This window comes from Aspergillus fumigatus, chromosome 1 (assembly GCF_000002655.1).
Source record: "Aspergillus fumigatus Af293 chromosome 1, whole genome shotgun sequence".
Taxonomy (NCBI): Eukaryota; Fungi; Ascomycota; class Eurotiomycetes; order Eurotiales; family Aspergillaceae; genus Aspergillus; species Aspergillus fumigatus.
Genome location: NC_007194.1, coordinates 2,918,730 through 2,940,303, shown reverse-complemented (window position 1 = coordinate 2,940,303; position 21,574 = coordinate 2,918,730). Strand labels below are relative to the sequence as shown.

Genomic DNA, 21,574 nt, shown 5'->3' with positions numbered 1-21,574 from the left:
CTCCAGTGTGGTATTGGCTTACTTTTGCTTGCGAATGCCGAGTATCTTATTGAGTATCTGATGATAGCGTGGAAAGGATGGAGGTGCAGGAGGAAAGTAGAATGTGAGAAACTGAAAGGTGTATATCATCAGAGAAAATATATATGTACACGCAAGCCCATATTTTAGAGAACACAATGAACGCCCATAGTGCATGTATCCAAAGAGAAGTGAACGTGGTCTATAGCTTGACACTCTTGACCAGGTTCTTCTTGATACCAGTAAGTTCACCACCGTAGCCACCAGGACCTTCACCTCCCTTATAAAGCTGGCGGATACTGCCGAGCTTCTTCTTCTTCTCTTCGAACTTCTTCCTCTTCTTGACACGGGGGTTGCGAGAATCCTTATTGCGCTTCGGCGCAAGACCCTTATTCTTCTCGATCTGGTAGGTGATGGCACGTTTGCCGTCTGGCCCAACCTCCTCTTGGATCTCCACGCGTCCACCTTCGCGGGCTGCGGCCGCATAAGCCTCTGCGCGCGCCTTCTTTTCGTCCTTCTTCTGCTTGGAGCGGGCCGCGACCATATCGTAATATTCGTCATCGTCGGTTCCGGCCCCTTCGCCCCTGACCTCCTTGGCCAGCCGATGGTCTTCCTCATCACTGTCGCCGCCAAGCTGCTCCATCTTGTCTGGTCTTTGCTTACCACGTTTCTCGGCTTCGGCGTTCAAGCGAGCCTGACGATCCTTCAACCGTTCGCGATAAGGCAGATCCGCATCACCACCAGCATCTCGGCCAGCTGCATTGCGCTTGTTGGCCTTCTGTGCAAGTTGGGAGGTGTAGAAACGCAGCGAGCGTTTCTGCCTGGCTTTTTCTTCGGCCTCCTTGGCGGTAAGAGCATCCTCATCACCAAAGTCGGAGTCTTCGGCGTCCCGTGCTGACTTCTGTTTTCGGCTCTTGCGCTTCTTGATGGGCTCCGTGACGAGTTTCGAAAGGTCTGCAAGGTTCGCTTCTGTCTCGCGCAGCTTCTCTGCTCTGCGGGCTTCGGCTTCCGCCTGTGCGGCCTCGGCTGCGCGCTGCGCTTTAGATTGCTTCTTTTCGTTCTTCTTCTTCTTCTTCTTCTTCTCTGATTCTTGCTCTTGCTTGTTCTTCCCGACTTGCTCCTTGGTTGTCGATAGAGGGGCCTCTGAGTGCTGCTTGCTCTCGTGCCTCTTCGTAGCATCCTCCTTGGGGGGTTCGGGAACGGAAAGATCCTTGACCGTTTCCCAGAGCTTCTTGAACTTGACTAATGACCCCATGACTGGGTGAGCTCGTAGTTGAGCGGGCGGCAGGGGACATGGCTTTCCAGATGCGTCCTGGGATGACGATAAGAGCATGAAGTACATGCTAATCGCTCCAAGGTAAGCTGACAGAGCACGGAATTTGATGACGGGAGCCGGAGCTGGTCCCAATATCGCTTCCTCGTCTTCCGGCGCCTTCACGGCCTTGGCAGCTTTTTCTAGCTCGGCATGTTTTGTTCGAAGATCGGCAAAATCTTTCGCCAATGGTTCGAACTCGGGATATCTCGTCTTTAGGATTTTGAGTTTCTCTTCTGAGCTCATGTCGTCTGTAATCTCCACCTGCGGCAGAACCTCCGTTACCACACCAGCCTCATCTTCTGCATCTTCCTTTTTGTCAGATTCAACCCATTCTGTTTCGTCAAAGCCAAAGTCTTCCTCGTTCATGGCTTGTAGGTGCTTCTGTTGAAGTCGCTTTGCTTCCGCCTCTTCTTCGAGCGCATCCGCTTCAGTCTCAATTTGGTCGGCGTTGTAAAGATCCTTCTTGGACGTTCCCCAAGCAGCAATGCCCTCCTCATCTTCTGAAACATCCGAGCCAGGGCTGCCGCCACGGCGGGACTTTTTGGCCTTCGACAAGCCTAGCCCCATGTAATCATCGTCATCCTCATCTTCATAGACATCTTCATCGTAATCTTCCTCGTCGTCCAGGTCGTCTTCGTCCATAGACTCGTAGCCCATGATCTCCTCATCGGATGGCTGAAGCGCTTCCTCTATATAGCACAAAAGTCAGGAACGGACAGGATGGGTCCAAAATGCAACTACTCAGACAAACCTTGCTCTATCATCTTTCTTCGTCTCTTTGCCTCCGGGGCTTCTTCAAGCAAAATGTGGTCGCGGCCCGCTTGGAACTCATCCTCGGAATCGTCGAACCTTTCTTCGAGAGCAAACTTTGTGCGCTCAGTCTCCTGAGCAGAATTCTCCTTTGCAGGACGACCGCCGGCCTTCCTTTTCTTAGCCATTCTCGAGGAACAATTGACGACGTGGGCTTATTTTGACCGAAATCGATTCCATCAAATTAACTCTGTGATAAAATTTTGGGATTTCCTCTCACCGCCGTCGCGACGCTAAACTGTATCAAGTATGTTTGTTCTATTTGTCTATATACAAATATACCAATTGATACGGGCGAGGCATTGTCCAATCGTACCAACCACAGGGAAACTGGTATCGGCGAGTACGGGAATTTTTGCCTCAGGTATCCAGGAACTCTTTGTTGTGGGCTCCTTCTTCATCAGTTGATAAACCGACGAACCTTCAGGCAGGAGCCCCTCTTAACTAATTATAGCCAGTTTCTTCTTCTTTTCCGAAGCCTTCTCACTTGTTTCTATTCTCATGTCTCAGATTCACTCGTTTATACCGTCTAACGCATCCCCCGCTACATTGGGAATCTCACTCATTCTCTGCGGTTTTATCGTATATAGTGTATCCAAGATGTTCGGCTATCGAACAAACCATTTCCCTGTCGAGGGTCGGGTACGGTAGGAACTCTCATTTTAGGTCCTGTGGCCCGCTGAACATTTCTTTGCAGACTATCGTTGTCACCGGTGGTTCCGATGGAATGGGCAAGGCTGTGGCGTGCCAGCTCGCCGAAAAAGGTGCCAACGTCGTTATCGTGGCCCGCACCGTCCAAAAGCTCAGGGAAGCTCTGGAGGCCATCAAGGTATACGGACTCCCAGTCTCTACCTTCAATCTATGGCGCTCACGTTAGTGCAGGGAACCGCCCAAGACGTCAAGAAACAAAGATTTCACTATATCAGTGCCGACTTGACAGATGCCGCAGAATGCGAGCGTGTCATTGCCGAAGTCACTGAGTGGAATCATGGTCTCGCTCCGGATGTCGTTTGGTGTTGCGCTGGCTACTGTGAGCCTGGTTTCTTCGTCGAAACCCCGGTCAACACGCTGCGAAGCCAGATGGACACCGTATACTGGACCGCTGCGAATACAGCACATGCCACTCTCAAGAGCTGGCTTGCGCCGATTCCTCCCAGCCAGCAGGTACCATTGCCTCAGAGACATCTTATCTTCACCTGTTCCACTCTTGCTTTTGTCTCCATTGCAGGATACGCTCCCTATTCTCCGGCCAAGGCCGCGATTCGATCTCTGGCGGATACTTTGAGTCAAGAGATTGAGGTGTACAACGGTGCTAGGGCAGCAAGTTCCAGGAATGCAGCTCCACCGGCCGATGTCAAGATACACACTATCTTTCCCATGGGCATTCTCAGCCCTGGCTTTGACAACGAGCAAGGACTCAAGCCTCAACTTACAAAGGAGCTGGAAGCTGCCGATAAGCCGCAGCGTCCGATCGAAGTCGCCAAGGCATCGATTCAAGGCTTGGAGAAGGGCGACTATTTAATTACTACGATGTTCGTCGGCCACATGATGAAAGCGAGCGCTCTTGGTGCCAGCCCTAGGAATTCAATCATTACCGACACTCTGACCAGCTGGCTCAGTAGTCTGGTATTCCTGCAGGTGATTCCTGATCTCCGAAAGAAGGCTTTCAATTGGGGCTTGAAGAATGGCGTTCCATCATCTCAGTCGAAGTAGGCGTTTGGTATCGTCATGTTTCTACCGTGCGGTGTATTCTTAGATACCCTCGAGTATTTTGTTCTGTTTTTTTTATCGTTATTTGTGATGAGTCTGTGCTTAAGCCAGAGACATCGAATTGATTAAATTAAATCACTATTGTTATTCTCTTCTACTTGGTAGTTGCTCTTCGCCTAGTTGTTCAATTATACTCTTGTGTCGTCTTCGGACATTTGCACATCACCTCATGAACGAATGCACGTACGGGAGTCAAGCACGTCATTATCTATTCTTGATAGTTACCTCGTAAATCCGTACGAAGCTTGGTGGAATGACTGAATCGAGTCGAGGATTATGGTGACATAGCTGCCTGGAATGAGTGATCTGACCGTCACGGGGAAGCATTGTACATATTTTGATGTAGATAACAGCATCCTTTTCATTCCTCATCCTTACCTGAACATGGTCTTCGAACGAGCAGACCGCTACCTTAATTTTAAGAAGTCCCATTTTCCGATCAATAAGACGCTATCAATACAGCATGAACAACAAGTACATTGTTCTATGTTCCTGTATTCCTGTAGTTTTGCTGACTGTGACGTAAAGCTTTAACTGTCAGGTCTCCGCAACCAGCGAAACGTGCCCTGCAATCTGCTTGCGGAACCCAGCCACAATATTGCCATGTCACACACATTTGCAGCTTGCAGGCAAGGAGATTGCATATTCTACAATATACTTCGGTCACAAGCCCTATAACATGCAATTGTTGAATCAAATACGCACATCTAACATTCATATCGACTGCTAATGCGCAGGTCGCAAACAAAATGGACGCACTCTTCTCCCTGCCAGTCCTTTCGCTATTTCTTATTCCTACGATTTCTTCTTACAGCACAAGCCTCAACTTATTATTCTTCTTCATGACATGGTCGACACTTGTGCTGTCGCATCCTCCTCTCAGGGTCGAACTGTTCGGTACCGTGGCGGTGCGACTCTTCTTTTACGTCCTTCCCTCAGTTCTGTTCTTCCTTTTTGACACCTTGACACCCTCCGCAGCAGTGGTAATCAAGGCGCATGGAGAGATTGGCCTTCCTACGGGAAGCAAGCGCAGCAAAATCCGAGCAAAGGACTTCAAAGTCGCGGGTTGGGCGCTGGCAAACCTTGCATTGAGCATCGCTGCGCAAGCCGCCATCGAGATCGTCCGCACCAAGGTGCTCGGAATGCGGAGCGCTCTCAAAGTGTCCATGAGACTGCCGATGCCCTGGGAGATTGTGAAGGACTTGTTCCGAGGTTTGTGCGGGAGAGAGGTGAGTGATCGCTCGTCCTTCTGGATGGATAAGCTATGTAGTCTGAAATTGACGCATTATGCGACGTTGTAGGTCCTGGCATACGCTGTCCATCGCCACGTCCTCCACTCCAAGAAATATAGTGTCGCAAAGTACCATGAAACATGGTACCATTCACTGCGCGCACCGTTTCCCCTCACAGCGCACTATGATCACCCCACCGTGTACCTCCTCGCCAACTTCATCCCAACATACGCACCTGCCATGCTCTTCCGCCTCCACATGCTCACCTACCTCATCTACCTGTCCATAATATCTATTGAAGAGACGTTCGCCTTCTCCGGATACTCTGTGATGCCGACGAGTTTCTTCCTGGGCGGCATTGCGCGTCGCATGGATGTGCATTTGCTAAGTGGGGCGGAAGGGAATTTCGGACCTTGGGGGATTCTGGACTGGATCTGTGGGACGACTGTCGGTGACGGTGAGGACGAAGCGGCAAGTACTGTAGATGATGCGCAGAGTCAGCTTAGTGCTAGCCTGAGCCAGGACGGGGATCTCGACGAGAAGATTCGGAGGGCTGTGGAGGAGTCTACGAGAAGGTTTAGGGATGGGAGTCGTCGGCGGTTGCGGAGGAAGCGGAGGGATGAGTAATCTTGGGGTTTATGGGTTCATGAGATCATGTTGTTTTTTTCGTATGGATGTATGATTATATGGTATGGGGTGCGATGCCGCTTATATATTTGGGATCTAGATGATTGATGATGCTGTGGGCATGAACTAACTAATCCGTATTGGCGTTCTCGAGACGGTGCAAAGCGAGTATCCTCGTTGTAAGGTCGCAGTTTATATGTCCTCGAACTGATACGGGCTGTACGCGATGTCGCTTGGGCCATGGGGAGAGTAGAAGGGACGGCGCTGTGCAAGAAGCTGAAGTTGAAAGTTGGAACAGAACCTGACAGTTCCTAATTTTGGATCTCGACCTGAACCTTGAAATGAGAGATGTATCATACTAAACATAAAACGATAACGCCCAGCCTAGTCTTCTCAAGGGCACGTGTAACAGCTGGAAAAGGTATTGTTTTTTTTTCTTTGACATTTCGGCTTTTCTTTAAAGAGGTCCTGCAAATCGGGCCACGCTGGAGGAGACTTTTCGTTGAAACAAGGAAATGACAACCGGTTTTTCCGAATTGACCGCAATCCTAAGCAAAGACGGAGCCCGTATCGAGTTACATTATTTCATGAACTTGTTCCTCCCGCGCTGCAAAAGATATATGCGATCCCCGAGGAGTGGGGACGCCCATTCGCAATCCAAGCCGCCCCTCGCGCAAGATTTCCTCCACAATCACTACCGAACCCGCGGCCACCACGCACGTTTACCACTTCATCTCGTGGGGCTTGTCGCCGTTCCGGAGGCTGAAGGAGCTGGCGAGATAGCTGCCAAGGAAGGCCTCCTTCTTGATGGAGGCCAGGATGGACTGGTCGACGGCCTTCTGGTCGCTGGCACGAGCGCTGGCAACCTTCTTCTTCTATTGTAGACAGTCGCGTATTAGTACATGTCGTCGACATTCACAACGGAGTGGTATCTTCCGCCATGGTGCATAGGATTAAGTTGATCGGCAGAATCCACATACCTCGGGCTTCTCTCCCTGCTTGAAGAAAGCCTCCTCGGTCTTCTTCTCGGCCTTCTTCTCCTTGGTGAAGTAGTCGGAAGCGCTGACCTTCTCGAGGACGCTCTGGTCGACGTTGCTGATGTCCACACGCTTGCTAGTGGCGATCACGTAGCGAGCGTTCACCCGTCTAAGAGGAACACCGTTGATCTTGAAGGGACCGGTAACGAGGAGGACACCCTGGTCAAGGTGCTTGAGGAGGATGACACGCTTGCCACGGAAGCGACCGGCGAGGAGGATCAGAATAGTACCGGGCTGAAGGCTTTCCCGGAGCTTGGTGGGACGAATAGCCTTGCGAACCTGTTCAAACGCACAACCATGTCAGAAACACTTGTTTGCATTAACCCGGACACACTTGCAAGTCATGGAAAGGTAGATATATCCCCGGAGATGCGATTTCCCTTATCAACTCATGTTCACATTGACACTGGTCTTGATCCACCCACGAAAAGCGGTATCATTGACCGGCGCAATTGTCGCATTCATTCTTAAATGAAACCGCATCTCCAATTCAAGTATTTCTCTTTGTATAGGGCGTACTGACTTTCTTGGGCTGCGGCTCGTCATCAACGGGGTACCATTTCTGGGCCTTCTGAGCCGGAACGGTCCTCTGGCCCTTTCCAAACTGCTTCGTCTGGCCAACAGTAGAGTCCGACATATTGGCTACCGGGGACGAAGGTGGTCTGAAAAGAATGTAGGAGGGGGTGGTGGTTGTCGACGGCGGGTGGTTGTTGGATTGAAGTGTGACTGACTACTTGCGGCCCCGGGCGGAAATCCTGAGGTTTGTGGGAACGCGAGCCCTATCAATTAACCGAATCGCACTAGTGCCGATTTGGAGTCCCTGATAAGGTCACTGTTGTGTGCCTAAGGTGTCAATAACCGGCTGACCACAGAAACCTTTAACGCAACGGAAGCTTTCTCAGGACCCTTCCTGAACTGACGTACCCTGCTGGAGCCCGTAGGTTCCAGAGCTTACCAACATCACAACAACACCGTCCCGTCTCGCTCAACATACAAAACGGCCGACAAATTCCAACTCTATCATTATTCCCACCTTTACTCTTTCATCCTCATAGACCTTCGCCATGTCTATAGCTCCACTCATTACGTTCAAAGCTGGTATCTGTGACCTGGATGTGAGTGACTGCCACTACAGCCCTGACAAATTGACCTTAACCTCTGTGTATCAAACGGCCACGATTCGGCCTGACAACAGATTTATGGCCCTTACTAACTCCACCTTCCCTCTGAGCAGGTGTCAAGTTCCAATCCATTAGTCAAGCCGAAGCCTACTCCAGGTTACATCTACCTCTACTCCGAGGATGAATTGGTGCACTTTTGCTGGCGCCCAAGAACCGCTCCTCCTGACCAACCCGAACTGGATCTCGTAATGGTCCCATCAGACGGAACTTTCACCCCGTATCAACCAGCTGGCAAAGATGCACCGACAAACGGCCGAATCTTCGTATTGAAGTTCTCCTCCAGCTCGCAGCGCTATCTATTCTGGCTCCAGTCAAAATCTCAGCATGAGAGGGGCGATCCGAGCTGGTTCAGCCCCAGAGATCTCAGGCTAGGCGAAATTGTCAACGAATTACTTCAGGGTGAAGAAGTCGACGTCGCCCATGCAATTGCCAATCTTCCCAGAGGTGGTCCTTCTGGCAGCGGCGACGACGATGAAACGATGGAGGATGTAGAGGGCGTGGACCATAACCCAAACCATAACCATGGAGGCAGTGGAGGAGCCGGCCCGGACGCTACGGGTGGAGACATCAGAGAAGAAGGAGAGGAAGCGAGGGAGGGCGGTGCTGACGGTGGAAGAGCGTAGGTACATCTTCCTGCTTCTACCCTGCAACCCCCATTGGCTCCCGCACCGACATTTACTTCTTGGTTTTTGGCCATCACTGTATTGAAATTTCCTGGACTGATCTAGTATTCTCAGGGTGGCCGCCGACTCGAACCCCTCGTCTGTTGTACAGAGCTTCTTAAGGTCCTTACAGGGGAACCAAAACCAATCCCAAGACCCCGACAGACCCTTCACAACGCTACAAGACCTCCTTTCGCCATCATCTACTATCCCTTTTCTAGATTCTGCGGACGATCGAACCGTTGACAATCTCTTAAGCTATCTACCACCGACCCTCCTTCTTTTAGCTCAGGAATCCGAAGATGTGTCGCTTGCTGAGACCGATCCGGAGATCGTAGAAGCAGCAATGCTCTCGCTCGACCTGTCGCAAAAGAAGGGCATTTTACGGAAAGTCCTTCATTCCCCTCAATTCTCGCAGAGTCTTGCTAGCTTGACTGTTGCTATCAGAGATGGCGGCCTACCAAGCATAAGCGAGGCCCTCAAGATCCCTGTTGAAAATGGTGGTTTCATGCATAGAGGAGGTGTTCCTCTCGGTGGCGGGGATGCTGTTGAAGCTTTTCTTAGGGGCGTTCGGGACCATGTTAAGGAATCGGATCAGGAGAATCTGATGGAGACAGATTGATTGAGCCGCACGTCTTGCGCCAAATAGCTTCCTGTAACTACCTCGTGTCTTGATCTATCCGTGTACTAGAAGCGTCGCACTTGCAACAGAAGATTTACATTAGAGAACCAAAGTCTTAGGTGCTGCTGGTTCATCAATCCTTCGGCCACGTTTCAACATGAAGAAGCAACTTGGACTCCCAGCCTTACTGTTAGCAGTTTATGAGCAATACCAGGTGCTGAACTACGCTCAAAAAATTGTGACGAGCTAAAATCCCCCGTGCAAGGCGTCGACTAGCAAAACCCAATCAATGATAGAGTATACTCCGTAGTTTTAGAGCGATATTTCTCCCATTGGTTGCAGGACAACAGGGGACGGCCTGGAGCCTTCATGGTTCATTAGTCCTGGGAGCTAGGCTATATCGCCAAAACTTCATGAATTCATGAAGAAATCCATTTGTGTGTGATCCATGAAGTTGACCAAGAAGCTGATGGAGTAGACAGCCTTAAAATGAGCCAATTTAGAGTCGGAATTTTAAAGTAGCTAATTTTGGATGAGCTACGGAGTTACAATGTGTGGGCTCCAGAGTCTCAGGTTCCATCGCAGGTGAGACCAAGTCCAACGAACCACACAGAAGCCAGCATACGGGCAAACCGCCCCAGTTTGGACCGCGTTGGCGCAATCCAAGCAAAGCTCAGCTGCTCACGGTTGTTCAATAATATCTCGATCTCAGGACGATTTGTACAGTAGCCTGCCGTTTCTGTCGCACTGGCTTTATTTTCTCTCTTGACATAAGCCCGTAGATTCCCGCTAGTTTCGCTGATAAGTACGGAAGAACTGGTGTTGGTAGAGAACAACATACCCGCATACTTGGCAAGGCAACAACAATACTGTAAGTTCCTGAACGGAAGAAAATAACTTGGCAGAAAGCAACACGTTTTCTTTTATCTTTAATTTCGAATTGTCCCTAACCGAAAGATATTTATTGACATAGGTACGGTTTCCACAGCTGCAGTCTGCAATGTCTACATTCGGCTAGCGCATTATACCTGCCTACGATGGCTTCGAATAGCCACAACCGCGGCCACAACGAAGACAATGCTCCCACGGATCAATCAATTCCTTTACAAGACCTTTCCGGGCCGCTGGAGCGCAATCCGTCTAGGACAAGTCGGGTGGGAAACAGATTTCTGTCAAGGCGTTCTTTGAGACGAGGAGGCTCTTTGAGTAACTATGAGAAGGTGTCGGAGGAGTCCCCTGTTGAACCCCCGCCAGTCGCACGGCGTGCACGTCCGCAACAGGCTGGCCATGGTAATGAAGATGAGTTCCATATCGAGGATCCGGGGACATTTGCTCAGGCAATGTCGGCGGTGGGCCTCAGTTTCGACCCGACACATAGTACCACAACTTCAGCGCGGCGCCGCGAATCTAGCTCAGACTTGATAAATGTCCCTCTCGATGACTTTGGGCCGCAGGAAGCTGAACACTACCTTTCCCCAACCGATACCTACGAGGATACGGCCCCGTTGACCGACCATCGTTTTCTTCAGCCCATCAGCGGAGCTTCCCAAAACTTTTCAGGCGGACAGGATGACCGAGGCAGCACACACGGCAACCGTTTCCCTTCTGATTCGCGTCCAGAGTCGCGTCTGGGTGACGATCTGCCACACCTTGAGAGCGGTTTGGGTCGGAGACGTCGCGGGAGCAGCAGCGCTGGAGATAGTCGGGCTCGTTCCTTGTCTCCTTCAGCCACTGGGTCTGCTTTGCAGCGGGCGGGTTCGATGATGAAGTCGATGTCGCAGCGTGTTGTTAACCTGAGTAACGAGCCCGAGGTGGTTGAACAAGCAATTATGAGGGAGGAACAGCACAAGAATGCACGACTCGAAGAGCCTCCGTCACTTCCCTCCTTGAGCGGATATGCACACGATGCGCCGTCTGTCGGAATGTCTGATGATCAACTACCGCGGACTGGAACATCCGCGAGTAAAGCGTGGAGGATGTACAACAATCCCCTGAGAGGCAAAGCACTCGGAATCCTGGGTCCGAACAACCTTATACGGGTGTGGCTATGCGACATCCTAGTTCATCCTTTCATGGAGCCATTTATTCTGGTTGTGATTATTATTCAGACGATATTGCTGGCTCTCGAATCGGCAAAGTCGGTCTGGGATCATCCGCGATCTGTGCGTTGGGGCTCTAATCCTATGGACTACGCTTATTTTGTCATCTTTGTTATTTACACCTTGGAGCTAGTAGCCAAGATCCTGGTATCGGGTTTTATCATCAATCCGGCCGAATACAGTACCCTAGATCGATCGATGGGGTTAAGAAAGGCAATCGCGGAGAAAGGAAAAAATCTACTTGCACCGCAACGGCAATTTGCCTCCAAACAACAAGCCTCTAGCTCCCCAGAGCCACAGCAGGCCTCAATTATACGCACGTTCACTGGTGGTTTTGATCAGTTGCAGCCAGAAGTCATCGATGACCCTTTACAGCCACGCCGCGTGCGACTCGCACACCGTGCTTTTCTCCGGCATTCGTTCAATCGTCTCGATTTCGTCGCCGTCGTAGCATTCTGGGTATCCTTCTTACTCTCCTTCACCGGTGTAGAAACTCACCACCAGTTATACGTGTTTCGCATGCTTAGCTGCCTTCGCATTTTGCGTCTTCTTGCGCTCACAAACGGCACATCCGTAAGTTGGAGAACCTCATCAATTTGATTCTGGTAGCTGATTCAGAACAGGTCATTCTCCGAAGTCTCAAGAAAGCAGCTCCCTTGCTTGTTCATGTTGCATTCCTTATAGGCTTCTTCTGGCTACTGTTTGCTATTGTCGGGATCCAGAGCTTCAAGTCGAGCTTGCGACGCACTTGCCGCTGGCTTGGTCGTGATAATGAGACTGACTTTGATCTCAACGATCCGTACGGCACACTACAATTCTGCGGTGGATATCTCAATGTAACTACTGGCGCCAAAGAGCCTTGGTTGAAATCTGATCTCACTCCGAGCAATGGGGATGCGAAAGGGTATATCTGTCCCCAAGGCTCCATTTGTGTTGAAAACACCAATCCATATGGGGGAACAGTCAATTTCGATAACATCCTGCATTCACTAGAGCTTGTCTTTGTGATCATGAGCTCAAACACCTTTTCAGATATTCTGTACTACACTACCGATAGTGATTATCTCGCAGCTGCTCTTTTCTTCGCCTTCGGTATCGTCATTTTAAGTCTGTGGTTGGTCAATCTGCTGGTTGCAGTGATCACGCACTCATTCCAAGTCATCAGAGAGGAGAGCAAGCGAAGCGCCTTCGCTGTCCAGAAACTCGACTCGCTCGATACGGAGAACACATCTACCCGCAAAACTAGTAGTTTCAAACGTTTCTATGACAGGACGGAATGGCTCTGGATCGGCATCATCATTCTCGATCTCGTTGTGCAGGCTATGAGAAGCTCGACGATGGAGGAGGATCGCGCGAATCTTATCAATGTTGTCGAAGTCTTTGTCACGATCATTCTTCTTTTTGAAATCATCCTACGCTTTGCATCCGATTGGCGCAGATTCCACCGAAGTCGCCGGAACTGGGTTGATTTAGGGCTTGCGCTCATTACCTGCGTCATCCAGATACCTGCGATCAAGCATTCGGGGCGTCCGTATGATGTTCTCACTCTCTTTCAGATTCTCCGAGTATACCGAGTGGTACTAGCGTTCTCGGTTACCAGGAACCTCATCATGGTTGTCTTTCGTAACGCGACTGGTCTGTTGAACCTGATCATGTTCGTGTTTCTGATTACGTTCCTTGCGTCAATTTTTGCGACCCAGCTTTTTCGCGGCCAGATACCCGCAGAGAACAATGGTGGTGACGAGATCGATATCAACTTTGCTGATATATATAATTCGTTCCTCGGCATGTATCAGATTTTGTCCAGCGAGAATTGGACTACTATGTTGTACGACGCAACCGCATTCACGTACCCGTTCAACACTGCCTGGATTTCCGCCATCTTCATTATCTTATGGTTCATCGTGGCGAACTTCATCGTTCTCAACATGTTCATTGCTGTCATTCAGGAGAGTTTTGACGTCTCTGAAGACGAGAAACGGTTGCAGCAGGTCAGGGCATTCCTGGAGCAGAAACAGGTCACCGGTAATTCTCAGGGGAACCTGTCTCTGTCGAAGATCCTCATGCTGGGCAGAGACTCCAACCGCTACAGGGATCCTCTCGATCATGGACCAGCCGCCCTAGAAATGCTACTGAAAGATGCCGTTGTACGGGAATTCCTTGATGAGCAAGAAGCGCCTACGGAAAGTCGGCGACGGGACAGTGCGCCATTAGAGACTGCAGCGGCCGCGACGGCTGAGACTGTCCGCCCCGGCGTGTTCTCGCGGTGGTGGACGGCCATTACCACCTCTGTTTTGCGCAGGGAGCCGAATCCCTTCTATTCCAAACTGAAATTCTCTAGAGCTTACGAAGAGCTAGATCCGAAGGAAATGGCTAAGGAGGTTGTTTCTGCTGCTGAGCAACGGAAACGAGCACAGCGAGAGTATTTGATGAGACACCCGAATTACAACAAGTCGCTTTTCATCTTCGCGCCTGACAATCCTGTTCGGAGACTTTGTCAACGCATTGTTGGGCCAGGACGTGGGCATCAACGAGTCGAAGGAGTGGATCCCTATAAGCCGGTTTGGTATACATTTTCAGCTTTTGTCTACGCGGCGATTGTTGCCATGGTCCTGATTGCGTGCATCACCACTCCGATCTATCAGCGCAATTATCAAGTCCAGTGGCATGGCGAGGCTATGCCGTGGTATGTTTACACTGATACGGGCTTCGCAATCCTGTTCACAATAGAAGCACTCATTAAGGTCATTGCGGACGGTTTCTTCTGGACACCAAATGCATACTTTCGAGGATCATGGGGATTCATTGATGGAATTGTCTTAATCACTCTTTGGATCAATGTGGGCAGCTCACTGTTCAAGGACTGGGGTGTCTCTAGAGCTATTGGGGCCTTCAAAGCCTTGAGGGCCCTGCGTTTATTGAACGTCAGTGACAGTGCCAAGGACACCTTCCACTCAGTTATCATCGTGGGTGGATGGAAAGTCATCGCTGTAAGTCTTGGCCTCCGCTTCGTGATCTGGAGCAAAGACGCGCACTAATCATTTCCTAGGCTGCCCTGGTCTCGGTCAGTTTTCTGATACCATTTGCCATCTATGGTGTCACCCTTTACAACGGACAAATGGTCAAATGCAATGACGGAAGTATAGTTGGAAGTCTAGATCAGTGCATCAATGAATACTTAAGCTCACCCTACAACTGGGACGTCTTAGCACCGCGTGTCGCATCAAACCCTTTTTACGACTTTGACAATTTTGGGGATGCTCTATTCATCCTTTTCCAGATTGTCTCCCAGGAGGGCTGGATTGATGTGCAGAACAGCGCTATGAGTATTACAGGGAAGGACATGCAGCCACAGTCGTTTGCGGCGCCAGCCAACGGCCTCTTCTTCATTATGTTCAATTTGCTCGGTGCAGTCTTCGTCCTGACACTGTTCGTGTCTGTGTTTATGCGAAATTACACGGAACAGACGGGTGTCGCCTTTTTGACTGCTGAACAGCGATCGTGGCTTGAGTTGAGGAAACTCTTGAGGCAAATCTCTCCGTCGAAACGCTCGCTCGACCGCAAGAGTAGTAAATGGAAGTTATGGTGCTATCGGATTGCGGTTAAGAAACATGGTCGATGGGCAAGATGCGTGACAGTTATTCTTGTCCTCCATCTCCTCTTGCTTGTGCTGGAGTTTTATCCGGAGCCTTATTTGTGGGAGTTGACAAGGCGTACGTCTGGCCCTCCTCCATTAGTTCCCATATTTGCTGACTTGCACATTCACAGAGGCATTGTTCTTTGCTTTCACATTTTTCTATATTGCAAATGTCCTCATACGACTCCTTGGACTGGGCTGGCACCGGTTCAGTAGGAGTTCCTGGGACCTCTACTCATTAGTCGCTGTCCCGGGTACCTTCGTTACGACTATTCTCAACTATCTGCTGAGGAATCAGGTCATTATGGAACTAAACAAGCTTTTCCTTGTGTCTATAACCCTCCTGCTGATTCCGCGAAATAATCAGTTGGATCAGCTCTTCAAGACGGCTGCAGCCAGTTTGACGGCTATCGGGAACTTACTCGCTACATGGTTTGTCCTTTTCCTCGTCTATGCGATAGCGCTGAACCAAGCCTTCGGTCTCACAAAGTTCGGTGGGAATGAGAATAACAATATCAATTTCCGAGACATTCCGAGGGCGCTCATTCTTCTTTTTCGAATGAGCTGCGGGGAGGGATGGAACGAACTGATGGAGGATTTTGCGACGATGGTGCCGCCCTTTTGCACATATGATAGCGACTTCTTCAATGACGATTGCGGCAGCGCTGCCTGGGCTCGGCCACTTTTCATTTCATGGAACATCATCAGCATGTATATCTTTGTGTCTCTGTTTGTCTCGTTGATCTTCGAGAGCTTTTCCTATGTGTATCAACGGAGCAGTGGGCTCTACGCAATCAGTCGTGAAGAAATTCGCCGCTTCAAGCAGGCCTGGGCGACCTTCGATCCTGACGGGACGGGCTATATCACCAAAGAACAATTTCCCCGTCTGCTTGGCGTAAGTTCTCTCCCCGAAACAGGCATTGGCAACATGACTAACACGATAAGGAACTCTCTGGCGACTTTGCCATGCGCATCTATGACGACGAGTTCACGATTGGGCGGATTCTGGAGAAGTGTCGGGTAGATAAAAGGGACTCACTCATTGCCCATAGAAGAGTGGTTGAAGGGCTGGACCTCGACAAGCTGTGCCGGATTCTGCGGCAAATTCCAGTTGAGACTGTTCGGAAGCGACGACAACGGCTGAATCGGTTTTACGAAGAGGTGCTGGTATCCGCGGACCCAGTGCGCGGTATCTCCTTCCACTCGATTCTGATGATCTTGGCTCATTACAATGTCATCAGCGACAGCAAGAGCTTGAGATTAGAGGAATTCCTTCGTCGTCGGGCGCGTCTGCAGCGAGTAGAGGAGGCCGTGCGCCGAAACACGGTAATCGGCTTCTTTGATACACTGTATTGGTCGCGGGAATTCCGCCGCAAGGTCAATGCAAAGAAATCATCACGAATGAGCGAAGTACCGCAGTTCACCGTCCCAGAGATCTTTGTGGATGATGGTTATCAAGAGGGGTCCGGGACAGCCGAAGTGGGCGGTGGAGGTAGCCTAGGGGCCCCAGATGCCATTGTGAGTGGTGACGAGGACACCCAGCCGATGCTGTCGCCGATCTCGCCGACGCGAGGCCCATCCAGCCCGACATCATCACGGCAACTGCCCCGGCTGGACACCAACTTGACTGGACGCATGTCCAATGTCAGCTCACCGACCGAGTGGTCGAGCATCAGTCCGTCGCTGACACCAGGCGGACGTGAACGGTCGCATACCCTCTCGTCCTACGACGCCGGGCCGGACGTGCCCATCAGTCCCACAGGATCCAACCATTCGCGAGAGAACAGCGCGATGAATGTACAGGATGTGATGCAGTCGTTGGATGATTCCGCCTGGGGCGAGAGTATCCGGCGCAGCTTCACCCAACGTCGATCGAACGGTAGTCAACCGTAAGCAATAGAAACGCAAGCAATGTTGTGATGATTTAGATGTGCGAATGTGGGGTATCTACAAGTCCTTTTTGTGCTTGGTGGGTGGTTGGTTGGTTGGTAGATAGATAGATAGCTTTCATTCTCCGGAGTCCGTCCCTCATGACGGATTCTCGTATCTCGCACGTAGACAATTTCCGATATTGGTTATCGCATAGCCATGGCGTGTGGGTGAATTTATGCTTTGATATTTGACTACAATAATTACTCCCAATCAAGGAGTTCAATACCTCGGCTTCTTCAGAGTTACTTATCTAGATGTGATTGGACTCTGTGAATAGGAGAACGATTCTCCGGACAAGCCCCTGGCGACAATAAGTAAGGCTTTGATAGAAGCGCATAGTTGAACTTTATTGACAATAAAGGAAGACGTTGATGGACGGACGCGGACAATGAGTCGAAAACGGATACTATTACTGATAAAAGTACTTGACGGGATTTTCCTGTTCTATTGGGCGTGATGCAGATCACTCCGGATAGGGACAGGCGGGAGAAAGAGGCCATCGAATGTCGATCCGCCGTTTGCGTATGTCATCATAGGAAACCTCCAAACAAAAGCATTCACCCATTCAGATGAATCTGAATCGAATCGAATATGAATCGCTTTTGTTCTCATCACTACGTATAATTGTGTTTTCGCAACTACTGCAACCGTCTTCAAACCAGCTAGTATAAACTCCCCCCTGGCGCGTCGATAGTTAAGAGCATCCTTGCAGAGCCACTTCTATCTAGCGTCTATGTGTATGCTATCGACTTTCTTGGTAGTCAATCATTTCCATCTTGAAGATTCCATATTCATCTTTTTCTTCTGAAGCTTTTCTCCGTGCATCGGGGTCAAACTTCTTTTCCTCTCCTACCTCCTCTTAATCTCCCTACGACCGAGTTGATTTGGTTCGGTTAGAGACTGTTGTCGATGTATGAAAGTGTCAGTGAGTGCTCTTTGATAGTTCTCTATACATTTATTTTTGGGTGAGACGGTTTCAGAGTACTCTGGACGAGTCGCTACAGATGACATGTCAGTTTGCTTGTGTCATCTTTTCGTTCTTTCATGTTTAATTTTATCTGCGTCTGTCTTTCCCATCTTATCTTTTCTGACTTACTTCACTTAGTCTGTTGATTCTTTGTGTTGGTGATATACTGATCTTTTCTAGTTCACGTCTATTGATGATTCTCCCTCTCTCTATTGCCAAACAGCAATAGAAGGCGATTCGTGATTTCTGATATCTGCCAACTCATACATACATCAACACATCGACAACACATATCAGGCAGCGCCTGAACAGCTGTGAAACATCAGCACAAGTCAACAGCAACACTCGAACCGCACCTTACTTCATCGTCATCATCTACATACTACCTACACTCAGACATCACCCCCAAAACGAGAGACAGACAAGACAGCAAAAATGCACCCCAATCTTTCCCTCACTACCTCATTCCCCTCTTCTTCGCCCAACAACCACCTCCCCACCTCTACGGCAACATCCCCCGCCTCCTCCGCCTCCCCATCGGCCTCCTCCCCATTCAGCTTCCGCCTTTTCCACCCCTACCGCGGTGCCAGCCCCAGCAGCACCGGAAGCATAAGCGCAAATCGAAGCAGGAGTACAAGCCCCCTCCGCCTCTCGGCACTCTTCCTCTGCCGGCGCCCCTCAAAAGTCGACCTGGCGCTCAGCGCAGAACGAACCCGGTGCGACGGCGACGCTATCGAGCGCCAGGGGCTGGATCTCATGGAGCCAAGGCCTGTTGATCCTGTCGATTACCGGCTGCCCATGGATGGGAGCATCTTTGCGTCTTCTGCGTTGACGCAGGGGTTTGAAGCTTCCCGGGGAAGGTCATCTTTGCAGAGTCAGCTTCACACTCAGCCGTATGGGTTTGTTCGGCCGCGGTTTGTGATGGGGGGTATCTTCGAGGTTATGGAGGGGAGGGATTAGTTCGCTTCGCTGGTTATGTTGTTTGTCTCGTCACGTTACTTTCGTCCCGAGGATGGAGTTTGGTCTGGTTTATGTCTGGTCTGCGTCATGGATTGAGATGTTGGCGTTTAGCAGGTTGAATGTATGGTTTAGCGCTGGGATGGGGTGGCTGTTTGCTTGTTTGCGACGCTGGTACGTTGGACATATCATGGATCAGGTCGAGTTACAATGTTGCTGCTGCTTTGCTTGTTCCCGCCAGGAAGAGATGTACGTATTCTCCGGATATTGTACATGTGGGACATGCCCTGAAAATCCATGTTACATTGAAAACAAGAAGTGGCCGCTTGGGTATAATCAAACATGAGGGAAGAAGAAAAAGAAAAAGAAAAGAAAACAAAAGGAAAGAAGGTTAACTCCGTACACCGCGCCAACAGTGTAAACAAGCCAGTTCAGCCCTTTGCATTAATGAAATCACTCAAATGCAGCAGTGCAGCGCCATTTCATGCCATGTCATGCTATGCAGATTTCAAGAAAACGCAAGACTAGCACTTAGTGCCCTTGCGCTGGTTCGGCCAGAGCTGCCCGCGGCAGTTCTTCTCCCCACAGAGACAGCGCACAGCGTTGGGATCGACCTTTTTGCCCTCCTCCCAGTTGGGGTTGTAGTCGAACGTCAGCTCGGTGTTGGGCGGGATATTGTGCAGCGAAAAGAAGGCCAGGTCGTACAGCCGTTCGTCACCGTAGGTCCGGGTGACGGGGAACAACTTGCAGTTGGGGTTGCACGAGTGGTTCATGAAACGCGTGGGGGAGCCAAACTTTTGTCCATCCACAACGTAGATCTCGTCGTCGTTGTGGAAGAAGTCTAGCTCGAAGAGATAGGAGTGGCCGTGCTGCGACGTAACCACCTCCTCGCGCACGTCGGCTTCTTGTTTCGTAATCACTTCGCCGAGATAGCAGTCGATGAATTGACCCGCGCGGATCCAGTCCGGGGAACGGAGACCTGGCCTCATCAGCACTCTTCCGCCTCAATGGCTTTGTACAACTTACCGAAGCCGCGATTCCCTGTGTGGAAAATTTCCAGACGGACCGTACGACCATGCTGCACGACTCGATTCCAGCATTTCCGCTCATCACAGGTACATTTGGAGCTGCATTCAATAATGATATCTGTGCGTTTGAGAAAGTCCGGGGTCAGGACTAAGAGCCGTGCGTCGTCTTGTGCGCGTTGATATGGCACAATAATCTCTTTCGACTCTTCATCCTGCTCGAGGCAACCGCACCGCGCGGGATCACAGATCTTCTTGCAATCACAGCCTGCGATGAAGTCCGCCGGGATGTGTGAGACACCTTTGCGGAGGATATAGGAATTAACGAACTCGAAGTTTGAAGCAAAAACCGCCAGCAGGTCCTCCTCCCCTGGCGCAAATGTCACGGGGGGGCCATTGATCTTTGACAGCTTCCGCTGCAGGGTCTCGTGCAATTGGCGTTGTACAGGAATTCTATCTGCTAGAATGGGGCCTGGCGTTCCAATGCTAAAGGGAATCTCAGAACGCTTGACCTTTCGAGCGCTAGGATACGCGCCTCTGAGAGCACGCTTTTCATGAGCATCAATCGGATAATACTCAGTCGAAAGCGCAGTCTTCTCTGGCGTTACAGGGGGCGCTTTGACCCAAACGGATTTCTCAATCTCCTTTCTCAGCTGCCTGGACGGGGAAGGAATAACGACACCAACTGCCTCCTGTTGAGAACTTGGGGTTGGACTTGGTGTCGACGGATTCTGAATCTTTGGATTGAATACATGATTAGGGTCGGGTGTATTAGCTTTAGCAATGGCGTTGTTGGCAGTATTGCTGTTGGAGGTGATGGGGTTGCTGTGGTTGCCAAGACCCTGTTTGTTGGTAGTTTGGTGTATGTTATTGTTGGTCAAGTGATCGGCCTTAGGCACAGCAAGAGAAGGGCTGACAGAACTTCTATCAGACTTTCTTTTCAGGGGTATCGACGACGATGGCGTGCGATGTGTCAAGTTTGAAAAGAAAGTAGCTTTTGGACTCCGCTGAGATTCTTGCTGACTTTGTCTTTGTACCTATACCACTAGATCAGCTCACCAGTCACGAGACGCGGGCCCAATCAATCTAGTGATGTCAGGGAAGAAGGCCCCTGTCAGCATAAAGGTTTTCACTTTTCAGGTTACAAACACAAAAAGACAGCTTAAAATCTAGTGTAAACTCCAAAACCCATGCTTAGCATGTTATTTTGGATGCGTAGCTCAGGAGTCTGCAACCAGACCAAGAGCAGTAACACTTTTCAATAGCTTTGCTAGGAAGGCGGGCCGCGGGCAGTGAACGCGGAACGCAGGTTTGCGGAGGTTGGCATGACACTTACAAGTCTCTTCTGATCCTCCGAATCCGAGTCCAGGGTCAAGTCGATGACCGTCATTGGAGGAGGCGAAGGGGGCAGGAAAACCCTGCCAACAGCTAACTGCCTGCAGGCTGCAATGGGTAAGGCCAAAAAAGGGGAAAAAGAAATGATGTAGCAGGATAGGGGATTCTTCTAGCTGTATATGCAAGAGGTGGAGGAGGGAGAAACAACATGAGTTACATGACGAGGCAATGAGACTTCAGGAAAAGCTGATTTAGTGTTGATAGTGTGGGTATGTGAATAACCCATGCCTGTTGGAGGTTAGTTGTTTCTATTTTGGGTTAGCCGTGTCTATCTGGCTAGCTTAGTCA

The 21,574-nt window shown here is 50.3% G+C and overlaps 8 protein-coding genes across 8 annotated transcripts; 5 read left to right on the top strand and 3 right to left on the bottom strand.

The window, feature by feature from the left end:
* Positions 1-2,318, bottom strand: AFUA_1G11160 (something about silencing 10 family protein). Its single transcript, XM_747388.2, has 2 exons — positions 2,085-2,318; positions 1-2,022 (listed from the first exon to the last, which is right to left on the bottom strand). The coding sequence occupies exons 1-2, from the start codon at positions 2,269-2,271 to the stop codon at positions 221-223; spliced, it is 1,989 nt and encodes a 662-aa protein (XP_752481.1). The 5' UTR covers positions 2,272-2,318; the 3' UTR covers positions 1-220.
* Positions 2,319-2,462: 144 nt separating this feature from the next.
* On the top strand, positions 2,463-3,999 carry ksrA (3-dehydrosphinganine reductase). The gene is made up of 3 exons (XM_747387.3): positions 2,463-2,785; positions 2,841-2,972; positions 3,026-3,999. Exons 1-3 carry the CDS (start codon positions 2,645-2,647, stop codon positions 3,854-3,856), a joined length of 1,104 nt encoding a protein of 367 aa, XP_752480.2. The 5' UTR covers positions 2,463-2,644; the 3' UTR covers positions 3,857-3,999.
* A 295-nt stretch (positions 4,000-4,294) lies between these two features.
* On the top strand, positions 4,295-5,988 carry AFUA_1G11140 (sterol desaturase family protein). Its single transcript, XM_747386.2, has 2 exons — positions 4,295-5,142; positions 5,215-5,988. Exons 1-2 carry the CDS (start codon positions 4,663-4,665, stop codon positions 5,770-5,772), a joined length of 1,038 nt encoding a protein of 345 aa, XP_752479.1. The 5' UTR covers positions 4,295-4,662; the 3' UTR covers positions 5,773-5,988.
* On the bottom strand, positions 5,988-7,557 carry AFUA_1G11130 (60S ribosomal protein eL6). Its single transcript, XM_747385.2, has 3 exons — positions 7,333-7,557; positions 6,753-7,088; positions 5,988-6,647 (listed from the first exon to the last, which is right to left on the bottom strand). Exons 1-3 carry the CDS (start codon positions 7,444-7,446, stop codon positions 6,495-6,497), a joined length of 603 nt encoding a protein of 200 aa, XP_752478.1. The 5' UTR covers positions 7,447-7,557; the 3' UTR covers positions 5,988-6,494.
* A 175-nt stretch (positions 7,558-7,732) lies between these two features.
* Positions 7,733-9,566, top strand: AFUA_1G11120 (uncharacterized protein). The gene is made up of 3 exons (XM_747384.2): positions 7,733-7,924; positions 8,044-8,609; positions 8,728-9,566. Exons 1-3 carry the CDS (start codon positions 7,874-7,876, stop codon positions 9,272-9,274), a joined length of 1,164 nt encoding a protein of 387 aa, XP_752477.2. The 5' UTR covers positions 7,733-7,873; the 3' UTR covers positions 9,275-9,566.
* A 314-nt stretch (positions 9,567-9,880) lies between these two features.
* cch1 (calcium channel protein CCH1) lies at positions 9,881-17,209 on the top strand. Its single transcript, XM_747383.2, has 5 exons — positions 9,881-11,946; positions 11,997-14,363; positions 14,423-15,086; positions 15,142-15,905; positions 15,956-17,209. The coding sequence occupies exons 1-5, from the start codon at positions 10,312-10,314 to the stop codon at positions 16,901-16,903; spliced, it is 6,378 nt and encodes a 2,125-aa protein (XP_752476.1). The 5' UTR covers positions 9,881-10,311; the 3' UTR covers positions 16,904-17,209.
* Positions 17,210-17,685: 476 nt separating this feature from the next.
* Positions 17,686-18,869, top strand: AFUA_1G11100 (uncharacterized protein; the record flags this gene model as incomplete). Its single annotated transcript, XM_747382.2, has 2 exons — positions 17,686-17,863; positions 18,090-18,869. The coding sequence occupies exon 2, from the start codon at positions 18,345-18,347 to the stop codon at positions 18,867-18,869; it is 525 nt and encodes a 174-aa protein (XP_752475.1). The 5' UTR covers positions 17,686-17,863; positions 18,090-18,344.
* Positions 18,870-19,390: 521 nt separating this feature from the next.
* Positions 19,391-21,281, bottom strand: clrD (uncharacterized protein; the record flags this gene model as incomplete). Its single annotated transcript, XM_077803915.1, has 3 exons — positions 19,391-19,845; positions 19,893-20,928; positions 21,228-21,281. 3 exons carry the CDS (start codon positions 21,279-21,281, stop codon positions 19,391-19,393), a joined length of 1,545 nt encoding a protein of 514 aa, XP_077660085.1.
* Between the last annotated feature and the right edge of the window lie 293 nt (positions 21,282-21,574).

Excerpts from the sequence above, each read along its gene's own strand:
- AFUA_1G11160 (XM_747388.2), bottom strand. The coding sequence starts at position 2,271 with ATGGCTAAGAAAAGGAAGGCCGGCGGTCGTCCTGCAAAGGAGAATTCT. Across the intron at positions 2,023-2,084 it reads AAGAAAGATGATAGAGCAAG|AGGAAGCGCTTCAGCCATCC; the intron begins GTTTGTCTGAGT and ends TGTGCTATATAG.
- ksrA (XM_747387.3), top strand. The coding sequence starts at position 2,645 with ATGTCTCAGATTCACTCGTTTATACCGTCTAACGCATCCCCCGCTACA. Across the intron at positions 2,786-2,840 it reads ATTTCCCTGTCGAGGGTCGG|ACTATCGTTGTCACCGGTGG; the intron begins GTACGGTAGGAA and ends ATTTCTTTGCAG. Across the intron at positions 2,973-3,025 it reads AAGCTCTGGAGGCCATCAAG|GGAACCGCCCAAGACGTCAA; the intron begins GTATACGGACTC and ends ACGTTAGTGCAG.
- AFUA_1G11140 (XM_747386.2), top strand. The coding sequence starts at position 4,663 with ATGGACGCACTCTTCTCCCTGCCAGTCCTTTCGCTATTTCTTATTCCT. Across the intron at positions 5,143-5,214 it reads GAGGTTTGTGCGGGAGAGAG|GTCCTGGCATACGCTGTCCA; the intron begins GTGAGTGATCGC and ends GCGACGTTGTAG.
- AFUA_1G11130 (XM_747385.2), bottom strand. The coding sequence starts at position 7,446 with ATGTCGGACTCTACTGTTGGCCAGACGAAGCAGTTTGGAAAGGGCCAG. Across the intron at positions 7,089-7,332 it reads ACGAGCCGCAGCCCAAGAAA|GTTCGCAAGGCTATTCGTCC; the intron begins GTCAGTACGCCC and ends GCGTTTGAACAG. Across the intron at positions 6,648-6,752 it reads AGCAGGGAGAGAAGCCCGAG|AAGAAGAAGGTTGCCAGCGC; the intron begins GTATGTGGATTC and ends TGTCTACAATAG.
- AFUA_1G11120 (XM_747384.2), top strand. The coding sequence starts at position 7,874 with ATGTCTATAGCTCCACTCATTACGTTCAAAGCTGGTATCTGTGACCTG. Across the intron at positions 7,925-8,043 it reads CTGGTATCTGTGACCTGGAT|GTGTCAAGTTCCAATCCATT; the intron begins GTGAGTGACTGC and ends CCCTCTGAGCAG. Across the intron at positions 8,610-8,727 it reads GGTGCTGACGGTGGAAGAGC|GGTGGCCGCCGACTCGAACC; the intron begins GTAGGTACATCT and ends TAGTATTCTCAG.
- cch1 (XM_747383.2), top strand. The coding sequence starts at position 10,312 with ATGGCTTCGAATAGCCACAACCGCGGCCACAACGAAGACAATGCTCCC. Across the intron at positions 11,947-11,996 it reads CGCTCACAAACGGCACATCC|GTCATTCTCCGAAGTCTCAA; the intron begins GTAAGTTGGAGA and ends GATTCAGAACAG. Across the intron at positions 15,087-15,141 it reads TTTGTGGGAGTTGACAAGGC|AGGCATTGTTCTTTGCTTTC; the intron begins GTACGTCTGGCC and ends GCACATTCACAG.